This window comes from Rhipicephalus microplus, chromosome 9 (assembly GCF_043290135.1).
Source record: "Rhipicephalus microplus isolate Deutch F79 chromosome 9, USDA_Rmic, whole genome shotgun sequence".
Classification (NCBI taxonomy): Eukaryota; Metazoa; Arthropoda; class Arachnida; order Ixodida; family Ixodidae; genus Rhipicephalus; species Rhipicephalus microplus.
The window spans coordinates 76,348,220-76,368,761 of NC_134708.1; the positions used below are offsets into that span (position 1 = coordinate 76,348,220).

At 43.5% G+C, this 20,542-nt stretch overlaps 1 protein-coding gene across 2 annotated transcripts in view; it reads right to left on the reverse strand.

Annotated features, from left to right (window-relative positions):
• Positions 1-210: 210 nt before the first annotated feature.
• LOC142771905 (uncharacterized) overlaps positions 211-20,542 on the reverse strand; it is a 70,214-nt gene continuing 49,882 nt past the window's right edge. The window contains exons 2-6 of one of the 2 annotated variants that reach the window (XM_075873885.1): positions 19,417-19,647; positions 10,106-10,202; positions 6,319-6,511; positions 4,311-4,715; positions 211-2,743 (exon numbers count right to left, since the gene is read on the reverse strand). In XM_075873885.1, the coding sequence (XP_075730000.1) occupies positions 4,336-4,715; positions 6,319-6,463 (525 nt within the window). In that variant the 5' untranslated portion in view covers positions 6,464-6,511; positions 10,106-10,202; positions 19,417-19,647 and the 3' untranslated portion in view covers positions 211-2,743; positions 4,311-4,335. The remainder of the gene's footprint in view (positions 2,744-4,310; positions 4,716-6,318; positions 6,512-10,105; positions 10,203-19,416; positions 19,648-20,542) is intronic. The other variant, XM_075873886.1, reaches the window with a different exon arrangement.

Here is a 20,542-nt window from a genome sequence, read left to right on the forward strand (position 1 = left end):
CGAATCGTTGCCGTGCTTTGACGGTGTACCACGAAGGACAACGATATATTGTGTTGTGACCGCATACGCTGCATACACAGCCGCAGATCCCCACTCACCGACATGGCGGTGAAACATGCCAGGCGCTAGACGGCGCTGCGGCGGAACAAATGACCACCTCATAGCAAAATTGTTCTATATATACTAACGCAGAAACGGAGAATAAGTCACTTCAGAATGAAAATGCAAATTTATTTACATATCAATTAGAAGTAGTCACTATAACACGCATAAATCGGCGTATTATGTGATTACTTTCGCTAAAACCAAATGTTGAGTACAATACAATGATGTTATGTCAAAGAAGAGTTTACAGAGTATTTTAGTGGTGGAGTATGAAAAGGATAAAACAGCTTATGGGTCTAGACACGCCAAAGCCGTCAGTTGCTTGCGTCAGAGTCCGGCAGGCATCAAAATAAACCAAACACCACCTTACATACTAGTAATACCGCGAGCATGAAAGAGAATATAGTGGGAAGACGCAGATAATCTCTACACACACAATATATACTAACCCAGAAACAGAGAATAAGTGACTTCAGAATAAAAATGCGAATTTGTTTACAAATCGATTGGAAGTAGTCACTATAACACGCATAAATCAGCGTATTATGTGATTACTTTCGCTAAAACATAATGTTGAGTACACTACAATGATGTTATGTCAATGAAGAGTTTACTGAGTCATTCATGGGTGGCGCATGAAAAGGATAAAACAGCTTATGGGTCTAGACATGCCAAAGCCTTAGTGGCTTGCGTCAGAGTCCGGCAGGCAACAAAATAAACCGGACACCACCTTACACACTAATAATACCGCAAGCATCAAAATAGATCATAGTGAAAGGGCACACATAACATAGCACAAATACTCATACATTTCCTCTGACACGACATATAAAAAATTAGGATCACTATAAAAAATCCTTACATAAGGACGCTGTCCAAAAAAAAAAGAGTTAAAAACATTGAACCACAGCGATGTCTCTAAAAGAGAATTGCCATTCTCGTGAATCTTGCATCAAGAGGCTTTCACAGAATTACATCGGTAAGAACGTCGAAAGGAACTTTATCGAAGAATAACCCGTAAGAGTTCTTTTGATTTTTACTGTCCTTTTATGCGTAGAATGCTGGGCAGCAGTTCAATGAAGTACGTTGGAACGCGATAGGCGTGCGTTGTAGTTTTCTACCTCGCTCGACAACATGGCCTTCGATAAGAGACTGCGAACATTCAACGAAAATAAAAAAAGGAGTTCGGATCACTATAGGATTCTTACAAAGTGACTTCGTCAAAAAAAACAATTAAAAGTATGAAAGCGCAGCGATGTCTGTTAAATAGAATTAGCACTCTCGGGAATCTTGCAACAACAGAATTTCAGAGGATGGCATACATAAGAACAGCGAAACACATTTTATGTACGAATATGCCGTAGAAGCTTCCTTAATTTTCGCTGTACTTTTATGCATAAAAAACTGGGCGGTACTTCAATGAAGTACGTTGGAACACACGCAATAGACGTGTGCGGTAGTTTTATACCTTGTTGGACAACGTGGCCTTCGATAATTGACTGTAAACATTTCACCACGGGAAAGGGTATACGTAACAGGAAATTCCATTGACTAGAATAGTTTAAAAAGCTGTTTTTATGAAGAAATTATCAATTTTTGGCATTGATAGTACATTTAAACAGTGTATACCAGACTTTAGGTCCAGGTCGTATATTTGCTTCTAACCCTGGATTGTTTTCTATTTGGATCGGAGAGTTTCGGACCTCTTCCAAAGGGTTGAACTCAGTCTAGACACTGCCCTCGCACCGGTGTAACAATGCACGGGTATGTGTTGGTAGCAAAAGTAACGGTGTCGCCAGGACTGATTTGCGTGGTCGCAAATGCCTCTAGCAAGCCTTTCCAGGAGCAAACGCGGTGAGATGGAGAGAGAAGTGCAACGCTGTCGGAGACCAGCGCCCTCTCACCAGCGTTGACGAATTTTCAGGCTCCTTAACATCGCATTCCAAAAATTAAGAAAAATCTGTTTGCGGCACCATCTCTCGGAGGCAGCAACGTGTCCAACAGTAACGGAACCGGTACTATGGCATCATCACTTCGTATTGAGCAGCTACGTTTTGCGTCCACAGCGGATACGGTAATTACGGTGTTTGCAAGTACAGATGAGCGAAAAGCGTTAACAAATACCTCCACTACATTCGATCAGTTTCTTTTGTTACAAAAGCAACCAGTAGCTCTCGTGTAGCTTTTTCAACAGTAATGTTTGCTCCGAGAATGGTACATTCACACTAAATTACGTAGCTGGCCTACAAGAATGGTATTGAAAAAGCTTCCCTTCCAGCAATCCAGCTCACGCTACCAGATATGCTAAAGCAGAAATACTCCCTGCACTATCTGACGAGGGGGGCTGGAATTCAAAACCGAGGCACTAATTCATATAAACGGCAGAATGAGATGGCGCAACATAAGTTATGGAGTATTTGTAAATAACTTAGCTGTGCTAAAGTGAGACAGTTTCGCTTTTCACATCTTGGAGGTGAACGCATGGCGGCTTGTCGAAAGACAACGCCATTTGGAGGTCTTTGACTTGATGGTGCCACGGGGTGGAGGAAGGGGGACTCGTGGTGAAGGCTGCACACGAAGTTGAACGTGCAAATGGTAAATCTTGCCTTGGAAGTTGATGTTGCAGCCTCTAGCCACCCTGAAATCAGCAGTGAGGAAATGAGCAATTAAAGAAGGCCTAAAAAGTCACAGTGCAATAATTAGTAGAATTTAGCGTTCTTGTATACTAACAAGATCATGTTCTCTGAGACACTAGGCATTAGATCAAACACAACTACCAAGAGTCTGGAAAAGCCAAGTTCATGTGTACTACCCATACAGGCCAAAACGATTTGCTTCTTCAATTCATCATACAACCTTCCTCCTATGCATCAAAATCAAAATGAAGGAGGCACTTTGATGAAGAACTCAAATTTAAACTTTTAGAAGAGACGAATCCTAAACTCTTAGAATAGATCAATGTCCCTTTCGCCATTCGTCTCAAAGCTTAATACAGCAAATGATTTGCTAGACCTCCTTTCACGCAATCATTGCCCAATAAAAAAATTAGGAGTATTGCGGTTCACGGAACTTTCCTATCTAGTAAAAACAAGCACATACAGACCTAAATTAATTGGCAATTTCATGCAGGCTTAATATTTCGTGAAAACTAGCAGATATCACATAGATTACAAGTGAAGAGTTAAATCACCTTTAAAGAAGGTGGCTACTGTGTGTTGAGCCATTTTCAACGTTCGCACTATTACGATTCAAAGAATAGCACTGACAACCTGAACTGTCAACATGCTTCAATTCAACGGATGTTTGTCGCCAGTACCACAAGTTCGAATAAGACAGAAGATGGTAACAAAAAGCTGCCATATTTGGCAGAAGTATTCTACCACTATATTTTGCTGTATTGTTGCTAGCAGCCTCTGGCCTTACAACAAGACAAACACAATATTTAATACTAATTTTAGCTTTGCCTGGGTTACAAGATGCTTTAAAGCAAACTTGGCTTGTGCAAACTTTTTTTCTGCTTTAACTTTTTTTTGTCAAGTCTCTTTGTAACAATACGCAGTATGGCTGGCACCTTTTTGAAGTATATGCTTGTAAAAGAAAGGGCAAGGGGACAGGAAACCGATTACTAAGATTAGAAGTTAGAAAGAGGCAAGTGAGTGCCTCTAAAAGTGCCTTGGAAGAGTTTGTAATGTGTGGTGAAACTACAAAATACAATGTTTTCTGACAACTTGCAAGCCCCTCCAATTTAGCGTTCCTTCAGAGTCACTTGGCCCATTCACAGCCCTTCCACTGGGTCGTGGGCCGTTCAATCAGTCGCGCCTGCATACTAACACGCTCGGGTGTGTTTTTCTACACTGTTGCCAACCTGTGTACTACAAGAGGCACTTGGTACTGCAACTTCTTTTTTCCTTCTACATGCACAAAAAAAAAACCTAATGTGCACTACTTTCGCACAGTTTGCGTATTCATTTGTATGGCACGTCATATTTGGGATTATGGACTATTATTCAGGCTTCTTGCTGTGGGAATTGATGCATTTTTATTACACACAATTTATGCTATGTATCAACTGATCAATATTTTTTCTACTTCCTACATGTTCTTATGTCTATTCTGCCATCCAACCCTGCCCAAAGCCTGGCAGTATTTTCCTTAATAAATATTAAATAAATAAGCAATATCTTGGAGGTTAGTGTGGTTCGTACCTTGCTCTTGAGAGCTGCCCCTGGACTAGTGGTGAGGGTGGCTCGAGTCCTCCAGAGAACGGAACAAGTGCCCATTGTTTGTACCGGCTGCCGCGGATGAAGATGAGGCCGACGAGTGCTTGTACTGGCTCTCCATCAGTGATGGTGGAGGCTGGTGCGGCTGCTGCTCGTGATGATGGTGAGAGTGGCGTCTGCTGGCATGGCGTGAGGGCTGGCTTGAGCTACTGTCGTTAGACGGACCCTGCTGCTCATTGAGACTTCTGGACCGGCTAGCAGAATGCGCGCTGTCACCGCTGCTAGCAACAAAACTGGTGCTCTTGCTCAAACTGCTTCTGTGGTTTTGCTGCTTAGCCAGCCAGCTGCTGTTGTTGTTATTGCTGGTGCTACTGCTCGTTTTTCCAGGATCTGTGTGCAGATAGACCAAAGCCCACCTCCTTTACAACAGAGACCCGTAGGCACTGTTAACTATTTTCTTACCCCTCCCCATGTCTCGCAATTCGAGCTTTCAGTCAGTGATGATGACTAGCCCAGTATTGCGTCTTACCAGTCCTCATCACTGACTGGTACAATGTTATTTTATACGAGGTCACTAACAATTGCCTTATCAATAACATTCACGCCTTCGGTTTCGCACCATACTTTACTAATGTAAATATTTGAAGAATAAAGCAAAACAAATTCACAAGGGGCCCGTAAAAATCTTGTTGCACTGCTAGGCACCTGTTCCCCAGTACAATCTCCAAATATACCGCTTGATAAAGTTATAGGAAATGAACTATGCAATGTGGACAAAGTAGGTTCACATTCCTTAAGAGACCTCTTAATGAAGCAACTCTATTAACGATCTTGTGTTAAAGCAGCCACCATTACCTTGCGGATAATTTCTTGTATTTCATGTGCAGAATGTTATACTATTTTAAATTTACAGGTAGTTGGAAATAATTATTCATTACAAACAACTATACCACTGCATACAGAAGATTTTAATGCAGTAACACTGGTTTGATTAATGTACTAATACCATATCTAAGTATAAAGATAGTGTCTTGCAATATAGCACCTTTAATATCCAGGTCCCATGCGCCTATATGTAAGTAAGTGCATTAATTTGTATAATCATTTTCTCATATTTATTCAATTAGTGCATTTCCCACATCATAATTGGGTGCTAGAACCTTTGCTTCGATGTTTTCCTAGCCTTTGTTAGAAAGTTTCTAATATTCAAAATCTTCCACAATACTAATTTTCTATGTGATCAACTTTTATGTCAAGTGCTACCAGATAAAAATCGAAGCATTGTGCTCACTCGCCCAATAATTTTACACTGTGAGTTTTACTGAGACGGCAGTACTATACCTTAGAGTGACGGTGTCATCTCAAGCAAACATATATTCACAGAAAGTGAGAAATGGTACCTTATTCAGTCACAAAGCCAAAATACAGTTAAAATATATCTTGATAATGTGGCTATTCATTGTGTCTGCAAACTCATTACAGTGTAATGGCAATTGGTTCTACACTAGCATTTCTTACCAAAAAGTGAAACAAATACCTCTGCAGATACAGTTCAATATTCACATAATGAATGTATATGTAATAATTTTTTGTATAACAAAGCATGTTCTCTACAATAATGATGTAACAGTTTCAATTCTTCATCAAAGAAAGACATAGGTGGTAAACAAACTTGGGCCAGAGGCCCTAAGGCCAAATAAACGTTATTTTAGTGCTTATCCTAAACTATAACAATGCATTGGACCATCATGTTTTTGCGTGTTCATGCATGGCGTTAGGGCTGCCTTAAATGTACTCCTTCACTGGTACAGCATCAAGCTGTTGCCAGCACATTTCAGTTTAATAAATATTATTTATTGCGTGCTTTACCTTTTTTACTGCCGTATTATTGAAACAATCGTTTGAAAGAAGTAGGATTCAGTAGGCGAAACAGAATGAAAAAAATACGTCCACTTTCGCCTGCTAATAGTGAGGGGTGTCAAGCGACACCTACCGGAGGTGTTGCCAGCCCGCGTGGATGCCTTGCTGCTGCTAACGGCAGCTGGCGCGCGAGTCTGCACGGCCGCGCTGACTCCCGGAATGCCGAAGAGGTACTTGGGGTCACGCGACCGCCGCTGCCTCTCCTTGTAGTCATCCATGGTGATCTTGGCGCGCCGCGACGTCTCGGCTTCTTGGCCTGGGTTCCCCTGCAAGCGCAATCCCATTTAGCTTCGCACGACGTGTGTGTCCACGGAGTTAATTAGTTACACTGCTTTTAATAACACCCATGATTATTTAAGCAAGCTGAACCACACTATCTGTTAGAGGACTTCCAGCATAAGTCGACAACTGCAACATCCTAATATCGTTGTACAAAACGCCGGAGTTTCCCTTCAAACAAAACTGTGCAAGAGCAGGCTTACTTGTGAGAGAAAGCAACGGGTAAAGGCTCAACCAACTCGGCGAATACTGCTAGAGGTCATGCAGCCTCAGAGTCTGTTCACCAACACCTTGCGAACCCAATAATGCTATAGTCATGGACTTTTCTTGGCAATGCACCGAAAGCTACAGAGCCAAATCTCGCGTATCTTGCCGCTAAAGAATGTAGTTCTACAAGTGTGTCCTTGTTGTCTACACGAAGCATGAAATATACGAACCTTCTTTTTTTTGCATGTAGCTCTTCGACACAGAAATTGGATCACACAAGCGCATGTCTTTAGCTTTGTTTCTTGTCGCTTCACGTCTTTGAACGCATGATAAAGCCGTGCCGCCTTTCCCGTGCATCTCGAATGCCAAGCGGCGACCACATCGATATGAAACTCTAATAGCGCACAGCCAGCACTTTCCACGGCAGTACGGAACGCAAGACATACTGGAATACGTCGCGTACTGGTACATGCGCAATGACTCCACCCTCGTAGTATTCCCTGCATTGCCAAGAAATGTTTTCCGCGAGTATAGCCATCATAGGCCAGTTCGAATTCTGATCCTATAGATGGCGCTGCAGTGCTCGCTCTACTTTCATGCGTAGAAGACGCCTGCTTTAGTGGGATAGGAGACCACTAGATGGCGCATCTGTGCGATTATTGGACGAATGCATTCGCGCCTATGCGTGCAAGTGGAATAGGCGACTGTTAGGGTCCAAAGCTATGAAATTCGCTCGCTCTTGGCGTGTTTCCACTTTTGTTAGGCAGTCAGCGTGCTCCGACTATGCGTGACAGAGACAAAACGGCAGTGCGGAGGGCACGGAAAGTTGCTGCAGTGCGCGCTCGCACAAGGCGTCTCGATATGCTCCCAGATGCACATAGTATGATCACATGCAAGGAACAACTATCTGAGGAACCTGTCTCGCCAAACTTTGCACTATGGTAGGTGCAAGAAGAGAACCCCTTTTCTATCATTTTGGAGAGCATAAAGCAGTAAAATGAAAGGGCCACAGAAGGAAGCCACGTGCCGCTACCATTGATGAATAAAATTAAGTTGTGTATAAATAGTGTTTCTCACGGCTTTGATAATCGACCGGGGAAAGTTGACGGAGGATTAACGGTTTACCGATGCACCTCCGGAGCTTGGCCCACTAACAATCATTCACTCTGTGGACGCGCTGCGACTTTTTTAGGGGCGAAGTTTCTGATAGCGCCACCCGTTCGTCCTTCGTAGTATTTAACAAGTAGTATAACATTTTGACCTCCAAGGTGGTGCCGGTGAGAGACTTCTTCTGTGCGTTGTTAAACAATAAAAAATAGTGCTCAATGTATATGTCAATGGCTACTAATAGGGAATGAGAGACAGGAGCATTCGGCTTTTAGTTAACGCGCAGGCTGCGATCACCATTAGCAGCCATTGGCATGTACATTGAGCACTATCTGACAAGAAAGGGTTGCTACGTTATACTCGCTGGGTGTGACCTCCAGCTTTAGAAAGGTTTAGCGAGCGTTGAGCCGCAGTGCCATGAATACAATGAACTTGTATATACCATGAATGAACTCGAGGTGGTTAAAAAAATGGCAGCATATCCACGGAGTGAATCATGGAGAGTGGGGTGAAGCATTCGTCCGTCCATGCGTCCGTCTGTGTGACCGTCCATGCGTCTGTTTGTGCGCCCGTCCCTGCGTTCGTTCATGCATGCGCCCCTGAGTACGTTCATGCGTCCATCCATGCATCTGTCTGTGTGTCCGTTCGTCCATCTATTCAACACTCCAAGTACCACCATCTCGCATCTTTTTATCATATATTCCCCATATAGAAGCACCGCCATTCAGTGGACATTCCAAGGACTAAACGAGAGGTGGCACACGCACAATTTCTTACGGCTTGCGCTTCGTGTCTACTTCCCACCCTCAACCACCTTGAGTTCATGGTATATACTAGTTCACTGCATTCATGGCACTGCGGCCCAATGCTCGCTGAACCTGTCTAAAACCAAGGAGGTTACGCCCAGCGAGTATAACGTAGCAACCTTTTCCTGTCAGATAGTGCTCAATGTACATGCCAGTGGCTGCTAATGTGAAATGAGATGCGGAGAATTCGGCTTTTACTTTCTTACGGCTGGGGAGTTGTTTCTCGCGTTTGTTGCGAAATGCAAATTCTTGATACCCGAAAGCTCACTTTTACATATTAGTGCACTTTTACCATAACTCCAAGTCAGTTTGATGTCAATGTGAAAGCCTTTGACACCCTCCCACCAGAGGAACCCGATCACTGCTCGTTATTTCTTTTTGCTGGAAACTTCTAATGCAGCATCCAGGATATATCACCAACAGAAGGTATAAAACGGTGGAATTAACGCCAAACGTTCACAGCATCACTATAACAGTAAAAAAATCAGATATGCCAGGACAGAAGTGAAGCAGAAAAGATATGACAAATGTGTAGATAATTTCTGTCTTGCCATCGTACATTCGTTGTACAAGATTACTCCGCTGTCCCAAATAAACTGATGCTACCACAGTTTTTATCCTAATAGCGCTTGCAGGCACTGCAACGAATTGTCTAGCCTATAGACCACATGCTCTGGCGTCGACCCTCGTTGCGGGGCACAGACCGATCGAATGAAGACAAGTGGCTATCCGCTATCAAGGGCCCCGATGTCGGGAATCAACTGTGGGCTGTCCAGAGGGCCCATGATGCGGCGGTCACGCGTGGCCCGACTGTCCCAACGTGGGAGCTGCCCGCTGCGCGTTGAGTTGTGCACCTGAAGACTTTGAATGAAGTTTCACACCAATCCAACCGCAGTCTCCAAGAACTGGGCGAGTCTTCTCGCAAAGTCACCATTCTTTGCATAATAACCACAACCAAATTGTCTAGGTAGGCTGAATCAACATCACTTGTTTTATCCTTAGCTGCATATCACTATATGAATAACAACGACGCAAAGAAGCCCCCCCCCCCCCCCCCATACTATTTGCTTTCGTTAGTCAGTAGTTTGAGGCGGTACAATGGCAAGACAAACGCGCAGAAAATATCTTTTACCATGTCATATCACTTTTTAACATATCATTTTTTTGTCAACATTTCCTTACACAGATCCGGCGAAAAAGCATACCCTGCAGGTCAGGTCAACATTAGCGAGACTCAACCAAAAAGATGGACGGATGTCTACATTTGTACGTCACCACCCAAGTAAATTCATTGAGAAAAAAAAAATTACCCTCGTTAGTCCGCCAGTTTTGGATACACTAGCCACCTTGAGAACATACTGACACTGGAAACCTATCATGACATTGTGTAATGCTCACAACAGTAACACCGCCCACTTCCTTTTCCTTACCCTTATATATGATCTACCGCATGTACCATACCTTGTTGGCGTCCCTGAAGGTGTGACGTTCCCCCGAATCTCCTCCGCCCAGACCCCAACGATGTCGTTCCCGCTCTCGAACGGTGTCATGTTCCACGCTGCGCAAATGGCAAAGAGGCAGCCCTGTTAGAGACACTGTTCCGAAATACTCAGCATGAAAGGGACAATAAAGGCAAATATTAGGTCGATGTTGATTGCTGAAAAAGCGGTCCAGAAACTTCGTAGCGCAACTTTTGTGCTAAGAAACTGCTTCTTTTCAAGTGAAAGCGTGTTCTACGTCCGCATCGCGTCAACACACGTCAAGTTATCCACCTCAAGTGGTACCTTTCTCGTCACTGTTGCCATGAAGGGAGGAATAAACTGAGGAGAGACGTCACATTTTGTGAAGCCGGAAGTAGTTAAGAATAAAGTACACAACGGCGGCTCGCGCATGCGCAACGAGTGCCAGCGAGAGGGAGGCGAGCCGGTTTCGGACGCGCCGGGCGACGCCGCTGCTGCCATCTGATAGCCGAGCTGGGAAAGCGAAACTTTTTGTGCTGATTACGACCAAATGGGCTGCGATAATTGCTTGAATAGTGCCTGTGTCCTATTCGCAGCCTCACTACGGCTCATATTGTTAATTTACAATACACTTGCAGCTTTGCTCATCGTTTTTTTTTTTTTTTTTTCACTGATCGCCAGAGAGACACGGCGCGAATCGGTGGGATAATCTGCCTGACAGGCCGTTTTCTTTTGCACATACAGTAGGTTGGAGGCACGGAACATAATGTTAGATCAAGTGTTATTAAACTTATCTTGCTATTTAGCCAAACGACCACCTTCGAATCATTCATTGCCATGTGTGTCATGATACGAACGTACGAATATTGCTCGCAGCAGTGAGTCGGTCGTCTGTGACCATATCATAAAAAACTTCGCCGAACACGAGGTTACCGTGCACAAACGTGAACTAGAAGCGATAATGCAACAACAATAAATCATCTTACTGTGGCAGGCACGTCTAATCCTTGACTGGGCAAGCTCCGCTGAGAACAGTGGACCGCGTACTGCTTTCCGATAGTTGTGACAGTAGTACACAAGAACAGCTCACCATCGCCTCTCGCAGTAAGGGCCATAGACGCTGCTGTTCTCGTCTAGGGATTCTAGGCTTCCTTAGCTGAGGCACGCAACAGCACAGTACCGAAGGAAAAGAACGAAGCTGCAGCACCAACCGATTTTAGAGGAGTGGTCGCAAGCTTCGAAAATTACCGCTTTCGACCTGAAGCGATATAGACTAAACTCGCAACCTTGAAGACCAACGCTCATTGTAGGCTTCTAACACATCGCATCATCTTCCAAGTGAAACAGCTGCATAAAAATGCACGTTCGGAACTCCAGCCGGCTATCAACAACGCGGTCATATGAGTGGTGACGCAGACGACACGAGACGCCGGCGTGCCCCCTTGTCCCATAACCCCCCCCCCCCGCCTGTAGAAGCACGTGACTTCTGCCACACTTCTCACTCTTCTTAGCTTTACTTCTTCAAAGCCTCATATCACGGTCCCATACTGTTGCAGTGCGCAAGGTTGCCCGGTCTTACTGCGTGGCCGCCGACACAAGCAGCACTAGAACGAAATTAGCGGGAGCCACAGCAGCAACAACGGCCATTGAACAACTTCCTGCCATGGACTCTGATGTAGCAGGCGTGCTTGGTTCAACTGGGCCCCACTAGACGGCCCGACCTGTCCAGTTTAACTGGGCATAAATAGAACTTTTGAACCACTCGCGCCATTCCCCATAGTAACGTCCAGCGGTTCTTTTTTTGCATGAATCAAACAGAAGCGAACCAACAGCATTTTAGCACGTTTCTTTATGCGCGGAAGGTTTTTTATTTAGTACAGCTAGTTCGATTACTAGTCAATAATTGTAGGTGGGAAGTATGACGTCATCGAGATCATTTGGGGAATGCTCTACTCGTGGTGCATGTGTTCTCGTGCATTTACATTAAATTCTCGGTAACTAGGGCACTACTAGTAATAATATTGTCGTTTTAGACGTTGTCATCATTTAGCTTTGACTCTGACTTAAATTGTTATTTGACTTTAGCGTCCCTTTAAGCTATGCATGCCAACGACACTATCTCATCACTAAGCGATGGGGACTCCACGTTTAACGTGAAAACTTGTGAAGGCAAGGGTCAATCAGCACCAAAGTGTCATAATGTTTAGGGAAACGTCTCATATAGACCACCTTTTTCTCCCCCAAGAACTCTTTCGGCAGGAATGAGCAGAAAACAACACACATAATACAAAGGCTTACATAATATAATGGTCACAAGATTTAAAAAAAACAGCAGGCAAAAGAAGGGTGTGTTCGGTACCCTTGAAAGGTGGTTTTTGTTTCAACACTCTGAGCATTATGATGCAAACCTGTACAGAGATGCCCGCATCCAACCATGTTGAAGCAAAACCCATTCAAATTGGCACGAAAGGCACTAAGACAAGTATGTCTTTATTTATAACAACTACTTTAAAACCACGCGTGCGCAACATGCACACTCATGTAAAAGCACGTCGAAGTTTTCATTTCCTGCATCATTTCACCGTGTTTATTCTGGGTCATTTGTTCATTGCTTAGCTCAGACGAATTGTTTTCGCGGTGACACTGCCCCGACACTACATCGGTCCGGTGGGAGGCGGCTCTACGCAGCTCCCTCCTGGCCGACCAACTTTGGGCCGTCCAGCAGGCCCGCGGAGCGGCCGATAGGCTTGGCCTAACAGTCCCGACGTGGGAGTCGCCTGCTGCGCACTGACGCGCGCCTTGAAGGACCACAATAAAGTTACTCAACCAACCAAGTGCCTGCTTTGGTATGTTGGCTGGTTTTGCTTCTTAAATTTCATGAATGCTGCCTTATAGAATTTTCGTTGTTGCTTACAGTTTGTTTGCACCTGTTTAAACTTCTTTGCATTTTACATGAGCATGCGAGCTGCGCACGCGTGGTTTTTAAGAAGAGCGCGTGATATCCTACCATTAAAATACGGAGTGCTTCCTGACGGGGCAAGAATTTACTTCAAAGGTGGCATGGTGTACTGTACGCCGTAAAAGCGAATGGCATGCGCAATAAATTTCAGTTGTTGAGCTCAGCGCTCGTCCTGTGTCCTTCTCACATTGTGTTTCCCCAGCCTCCAGGTGCCTTCAGATGCGACTCGTGCGACTGCGACGAGACGATTGAACATCGACTGTGTTCCTGTGATCGCTTAGCGAGTGACCGCAACGTGCTGATACGTCCTTTTTCGTAGAGAAGATCCTGGGATCATGGCTCTACGCGTCGCAGGCCAACAAAGCAATGCGAGCATTGTTGTTTTTTTTTTCAAAATTGACCGGACTAAGTAAGTGACCACTTGTAAGCGTGCAGTGGACAGGCGCACATGTACCCTGACGGGCCTTTCTTACATCTCCTCTTTCTTTTCCTTAACCTTCCCTCGCTCTTGCCCCATTTCAGGGTAGCATATCGGACGCGCGTCTGCTGACCTCCCAGCCTTTCATTTCCTCCCATCCTTCCTTACTTCCTTCCCAGCTGTGTTTCCCCTTCTAACGACAGGTAAAATCATCTTTTAATGAGAGTGAGTGAGTGAGTGAATGCACACGTGCAATAACTGAGGGTTTCACTTTTTATGATGATGGTCGTGGTCTCCTGATGAGGGAAGCCCCCACCGAATATAAAAATGATAATACGAAATCTAAACGGCAGTTGCGAAGCCGCAATCACCTTGTTCACTGCCCCACATAACGCCTTTTTTTTTATTGTCTCGCCTTCATGACTGAAATCGCCGTTAGAGGGGCACACAGAGGAACAGACAGCGTCAAGCTGCGCCATAGCTACGGTCTACGGTCTAAGTAATTGCTGATGCGCGAGGAGTCAAGTAATAACACAGTGCAATATGGAATTCATATATTGTAGAAAGTCGCCGCGAAGGGCATGCAATGACTATCAGCTGAACTTTTTTTCCTTGTTAGCTTGCATTTTGACAAAGGTTAATATCACATTATTTTGTCCGCCTCGGTGGCACAGTGGCTAGGGTACTCGGATGCTGACCCCAAAGTCACGGGTTACATCCTGGCCGTGGCGGTCGCATTTCGATGCAGGCGAAATGGCAGAGGCCCGGCCCCTCTGCGATGTCAGTACGCGTCGAAAAACACCGGGTGGTCAGAACTTTTGGGACCCGCCACTGCCGCGTCTCTCAATATCATATCGTGGTTTTGAGCTATTAAAATCAGATGAAAAAGAGTTAACAAACCTCATGTTTTTTGTTTTTATTGTCTGACAGCTATGTGGCACGCGTTGCCAAAAGCTAAGCGAACGATTGGGAAATAGATTGAAAAACCCGGTTACGACAAGAATATTGAAACATTATTTTTGTCAAATCGCGTCACGTAGCACGGGATCATTCAAGCACGGGTAGCTGATCAATAAGCCATCACATGCTCACTATAATTTCTCACTATAAGTCTCTCTATAATAGTGAGACTCACTATAATGTGAGTCTCACTCTAATGAGTGTCTCATAAGTCTCACTATAATGGGAACAAAAAAAATGGAACAACGCGGCCATTCCTCTTTAAACACAGTTCAATGAAGCCAACAGTAAAGGTAAGTGCATAGCAGCGTTATTCGCGGTTTTCAAATTGAAGTTGATTTATCGGCCTACTGCTGACCCCTGTGACCTTTTGCGCTCTATGGAAAACATGTTACTAAACTTATGGTGCGGAAAGCGTAACCCCCAACCTCGTATCGCTTCCCAACTTCCTTACAGGCTGTGCAGAACGCATGCACAGATTAACTGCAATATTTCTTCGCTGGGGAAGTTGGTCTGGGTTCATCTTGTTTGCAGTGCAAATTCGCTGTTCACGAACCGATGCAATATGATATAGGCAGGACGCCGCGCCTTATTGCCGCTGGAAACTATTTCTCATGTAATGTGCCCAAGTTTTTTTTCTTCGCCGAGCGGAAATACGACACCATTATTCCTCATTGAACAATATTTGAATGCGCCGACGCGAAATTCAAAAGTGGTCTCACTCAATGCCAAATATACTGTCAGCAAACATGCATGCTTCGCAAAAAGACGCATATCTTATGAAAAACCGCACGTTATCTGAGCAAGGTATCTCGCACGTAAATTATAGTTCTATCCCTTCGTTTTAAACACGTTTAGAATGTGTACACTTTACGTTTTTCAGTGCGTGACTTGTCAATAAAAATGTTTAAGAAAATCTAAAGCTGTAACACTTCTCTGTAGTCTTGTGTCAACAGCACAATCAAACCGCGATGGTATCAATCAATCAGTCAATCAGTTTATTATATGTCCTAAAAGGGTGTTACAGGGAGTAAAATATACAGACGAGGGTCCCAAAGTACAAGATTGCAACGGCACCCTCGGTGATGATTACAAATAATAAAAGCACAAGCAGCTGTTAGAATCGTGGCAACAAAAATATATAAAGGAGAATGAAAACAAAGAGGCATGGAATCAAAAAACAAATATAACAGCATAAAACAACACAAAGAAGATAGATCAACTATTTAACAGGTTCTCCTTTATAGAGTTTTTAAATGAAAATAAAGAAACTTTGCATTTTAGCGAAGTGGGCAAATTATTCCATATGGTGATGGTACAGAAGAGAGAAGATGATTTACCGTAGTTAGTACGAACCTTAGGAAGTAAAAAGTTATTATTAGCCGCAAACCTGGTAGTGTTAGTATTAACTAGCATCTTAGCATCAATGAAATTAGCAGAAAGCTGATTTCTTATTTGTTTATGCAAAAACATAATTAGATTAAACCTGAATAGATAGTTAACAGTTAAGATTTTATTGCATTGAAGAAGGGGAGCGGCGCTACTGTCGCGGGAACAGTTAAAAATAGCGCGAATAGCTCGATTTTGTAGATGTTGTACGGATGAAAGATGACACTGGTAAGTATTCCCCCATGATGCGATGCCATAAGTGATATGAGAATCAATGAATGAATGCGAAGTAAAGTGAAAGGAGTGCTTTATGAGAAAAATATGAGTGAGCTTTGAGTAATGCGCGAATGCCGAATGCTGCCGTTTTTCTAATGTGAGCAATATGGAGAGCGAAGTTAAGGTTGGCGTCGAGGTGAACGCCAAGAAAAGATACACTGTTGCTGATATTAATCACATGAGAGTCAACTGTGAGCTGTGGTGAGGAAGTTAACTTGCGTTGAGCTGTTCTAAAAACCATAAACTTAGATTTATTTGGATTAATAATTAAGAAATTTTCCTGGGAACATTTTGACACGCTACAAAGTGCAGCATTTATTTATTAGTGACGTTGTCAGTACATCTATCAGCAATGGAAATGGTAGTATCATCAGCATATAAAACGCAGTGAGCTATGTGTATAATGTCAGGAAGGTCATTATAGTAAAGTAAAAAAAGTAATGGACCCAGTAATGACCCTTGAGGAACACCTCGATTTATTGTTTTAGTAGAACAAAATGAGCCCGATATGTAAACAGTATGCTTTCTGTTAAGGAGGTAACTGCTTAAAAATTTGAGGGATGGACCTGTAATACCCTATGATTCGAGTTTCTTGGATAATATGACATGATTAATGGTATCGAATGCCTTTGTGAAGTCTAAAAAAACTGACCCTACTACAAATCCTGTGTCTATGGAGTGTTTGATGAAGTCTGATAGGGAAAGAATAGCAAGGTTAGTAGAACTTCTAGCGCGAAAGCCAAATTGACAGGGCTTCAGTATATTGAATTTATTAAGGTATTTGTTTATCCGAGTTATTAAAATTTTTCGATGACTTTGCTCAGGGAAAAAAGAATACAGATGGGGCGATAGTTAGAAATAGATTGCTGGTCACCCTTTTTAAAGATCGGAAGGACTTAGCTATTTTCAGAGAAGTAGGGAAAATGCCATGCTTGAACGCAAGGTTTATAATTATAGAAAGTGGTTCAGAAATAATGTCTACTGCAAGTTTTAAGTGTCGTGCTGAGATTTTATCTATACCAGGGCCGGTTTCTTTGAGACTTTTGATTGCTGTAGAAACATCATCAGGGCTCACGGGGAAATGAAAAAAAGAATGATTAGAATGTTGCAGATTACAACAAGAACTGCCAAGTTTTTCTCTAAAAATTTCGAAAAAGTAATTACTGAAAGCATCAGCAACACTTTCAGGGTTATCATGTGTAACGCCTTTATATATGACTTTCTGCAAAGGTGAACTATGTATTGATCGATTCAGAAAATCGTTTAAGAGCTGCCATTATCTTTTAGAGTTGTGTTCACTAGATATTTGGTCATCATAATATTTTTTCTTGGCATTTTTCAAGAGACACGAAAGAACATTGGAGTATCTTTTATAGCATGAAGATAAAGCAGTGTTAAATGGTTGTTTTTTTTTACTTTTCTGTACAGGTTATCTTTTTTACGCATACTTTTTAGCAGTCACTCAGATAACCATGGGTTGTTAGGATATTTGTACCTCTTTTTACATTTGAGTGTTTTAGTACATTCTTCTACGGCTTTAAGAAAAAGGGAAGAAAACTTGTTGAATGCCTGGTCTACATTGCATAAGGACGTAACACTGGACCAATCAGTTTTAATAATGGCATTGAAAAACAATTCCTGGTCAAGTATGGAAGTAACACGCGTGGGTGGATCAAATGGATTCATAACGTTAAAAGCAAGAAATATGGTATAATGATCAGTGATGTTCACATCAATTACTCCTGCAGAGGGAGAGGGCGAGAAATTACAGATGGCATGATCAAGCAATGAAGCAGCACCAGAAATAGGACATTTAGTAGGAGATGAAATGAGAGACTCAAAACCGTATCCACTGAAGCAGTCATTATATTCTGTGCATGCGCAATTGTCTGTGTTAAGCAAGTTGATGTTGATGTCTCCAACTAGAACAACGCGCTTGCCTTCAGATGATAACTGATGCAGAATGGTATCCAGGCGAGAAGTGAAATTCCTCATATTCGAAGAAGGGGAACGGTAAATACACCCCAGAATAACGATGTTATTATCGTTTAAAAAAATTATCTAATTCAATCCACACGGATTCGCAATGAGAGATGCCTATGGAAAGATCTTGTCGGCGGGTGTAGGACAGATCTGGGGCGATAAATACTGCTGATCCGCCATAGCCCTCTAAACAACGGTTACAGTACTCAGCTTCGTACGATGACGGGCCGAACAGATTGACGTCATAAGTGCAGAGCCATGTTTCAGAGATGCAAATGATGGAGAAAAATGCGCGAGGGAATCTATAAAGTTATAAATATTATCCGAATTTTTGCGCAGGCTACGCGCGTTGAAATGAACCAAGGAGCGATTACTATCATCTAGCATGTGTTTAGCCTCGTCAGGAGATAGCAAAGCCATGATGATAAGATGAAAGTGAACGAGTGTTCAGCACGAAAATGGGCGTAGGACTCAGTGGCTATCAAAACATGCTAAGATCACTGTCTTTGATAATGCGATATACTCTGCTATCACCAGACTTCCGCACCTTGATCTAGCAATTGTCTGTCCACAAAAATTGCCATTTGAGCGCTTTTTTTCAGAGTTAGGGCCTTAGCAAACAATCCTTTGTTCTCTGGAGACAGGGGATCATTGGCATAGATTGCTTTACTTGAGCTACCGAAAAAGCCAACATCAGAAGTGTTCGGACGGGTCTTACGCGCTTTACGAACAAAGTCGTTTTTTTCTTTTCACGGCAGCAGAACGGTGCAACAAGGTTCTTTTCATCTGATTTCGTTGAAACGCGATGAACTGTGTAAAAGTCGCTTGGCGTGACAGGACACTGAATAGCTTCGCCAATCTGCATCACAATGGCCGCACAGTCCTCACCCTGAGTGACTGGAACGCCCTTGATTTCAACAGTATTGAGCTTCGAGTATTGCTCCAACTCCGCAACCCTTCTAGTCAGTGCCTCATTTTGCGCAACTAGTTCCTTGTTAGCTAGTTTCAATTCATCCTGCTTTGTTTTGATAGAGTCGAAACTGTCACACAGAAACTGAAAACTATCACTGAGGGACGCATGTTCCCCGAGTCCTTCCTGTGCTAGCTTTTCTTTAATTTTAACTGTTAGTTCATTTGCAAGGGTATCAAGACTAGAGCGAACCAAAGACTCAAGTGCTTCGATTTTTTGGCCAATTCTGCGTTGGATGGCATGACAGCAAATACACAAACGATAGCAAATACACAAACTAAGATAAACAAGCACTGGGAGGTAGCAGCTGCGGCAAAAGAGAACACACTAACGTGAGCAGAAAACAGGGACACCAACCTGCAGAGCAAGTAGGAAGCAATCAGAATGGGATCCAGGAACCACTTGCCAAAGCTGCTGCCTCAAAAATGATGCACTTCCACGGGAAGCGTCGTTATTTATCCTTGTGACGTCCCGTTAGTAGGCTCCTCTTTCGGATGATGATGTCGTGGATGTAGGCGATTCACAGGCCCCTGGACTTGACAGTTGATGAGCCGCACACGTGCCCTGAAGATAGCTGTATCCAGATAGCTGCAGAGCAAGTAGGAAGCAATCAGAATGGGATCCAAGAACCACTTGCCAGAGCTGCTGCCTCAAAGTCATGGCACTTTACGAGCAGTTCATCGTTGAATAACTATGAATTCCATGTTCCAACTCACATTCCTCAGAATAGAATGTTTTGACCAACGTTTATAGATTCTTTTTTCAGTTTCGGAACTCTCTGCTTCACCTTCGGGGTGAAACAGAGGGTGAAACTTTTCGAATTTAAGATGTCATAGAGACTCATGCAATTTTTTCGATTTTTGAGCCTGTGGTCAGCATGTACGAAACAACTTAAGAGTGGGTTGGGTAATGCGCATACGCATTTTGGCTTCCACATGTCATGAAAACTCGCTGGGGGACGACGACGACAAAGTTTTATCGTTCGGTTGTCGGTTTTCTTGGCTGGTGAATTTATTTCCCTTTTTATTTGTGTAGTCGTGCATCTTTGGCACCCAGCATGCCCTGTACTGGTCCTCAAGACCTCTGCTCTGCTGGGGGGACCCTCCCCTCAAGTTTCGCTTTGGAGGAGATAGTGGCGGACCTGCCTAGCGGCATGCTTAGACCTGCCATGGCAAGGAAGCGGCTCAGCTCTCCAGTGACATCAGAACCTGCCGATTCCGAGTCGGATGCTACGTCGGATGACTCGAATGCATTTCTACCTACTAAGCATCGACGGCCAAGGCGGAAGTCGGCAGCATCGTCCTCAAGTGAAGAGACCGTAATATACAACAGCATCGTGACTACGACAGTTGCTTATGTGCCCATCGACATCACGGTAAGCCTGAACGCTATCACCAAACAGAAGCTTCATGACTTTTTCTTCAAACTTGCACCTGGTCGGATTCAAGAAGTTCGAGTGAATCCCAGGAAAAATATCATCCAC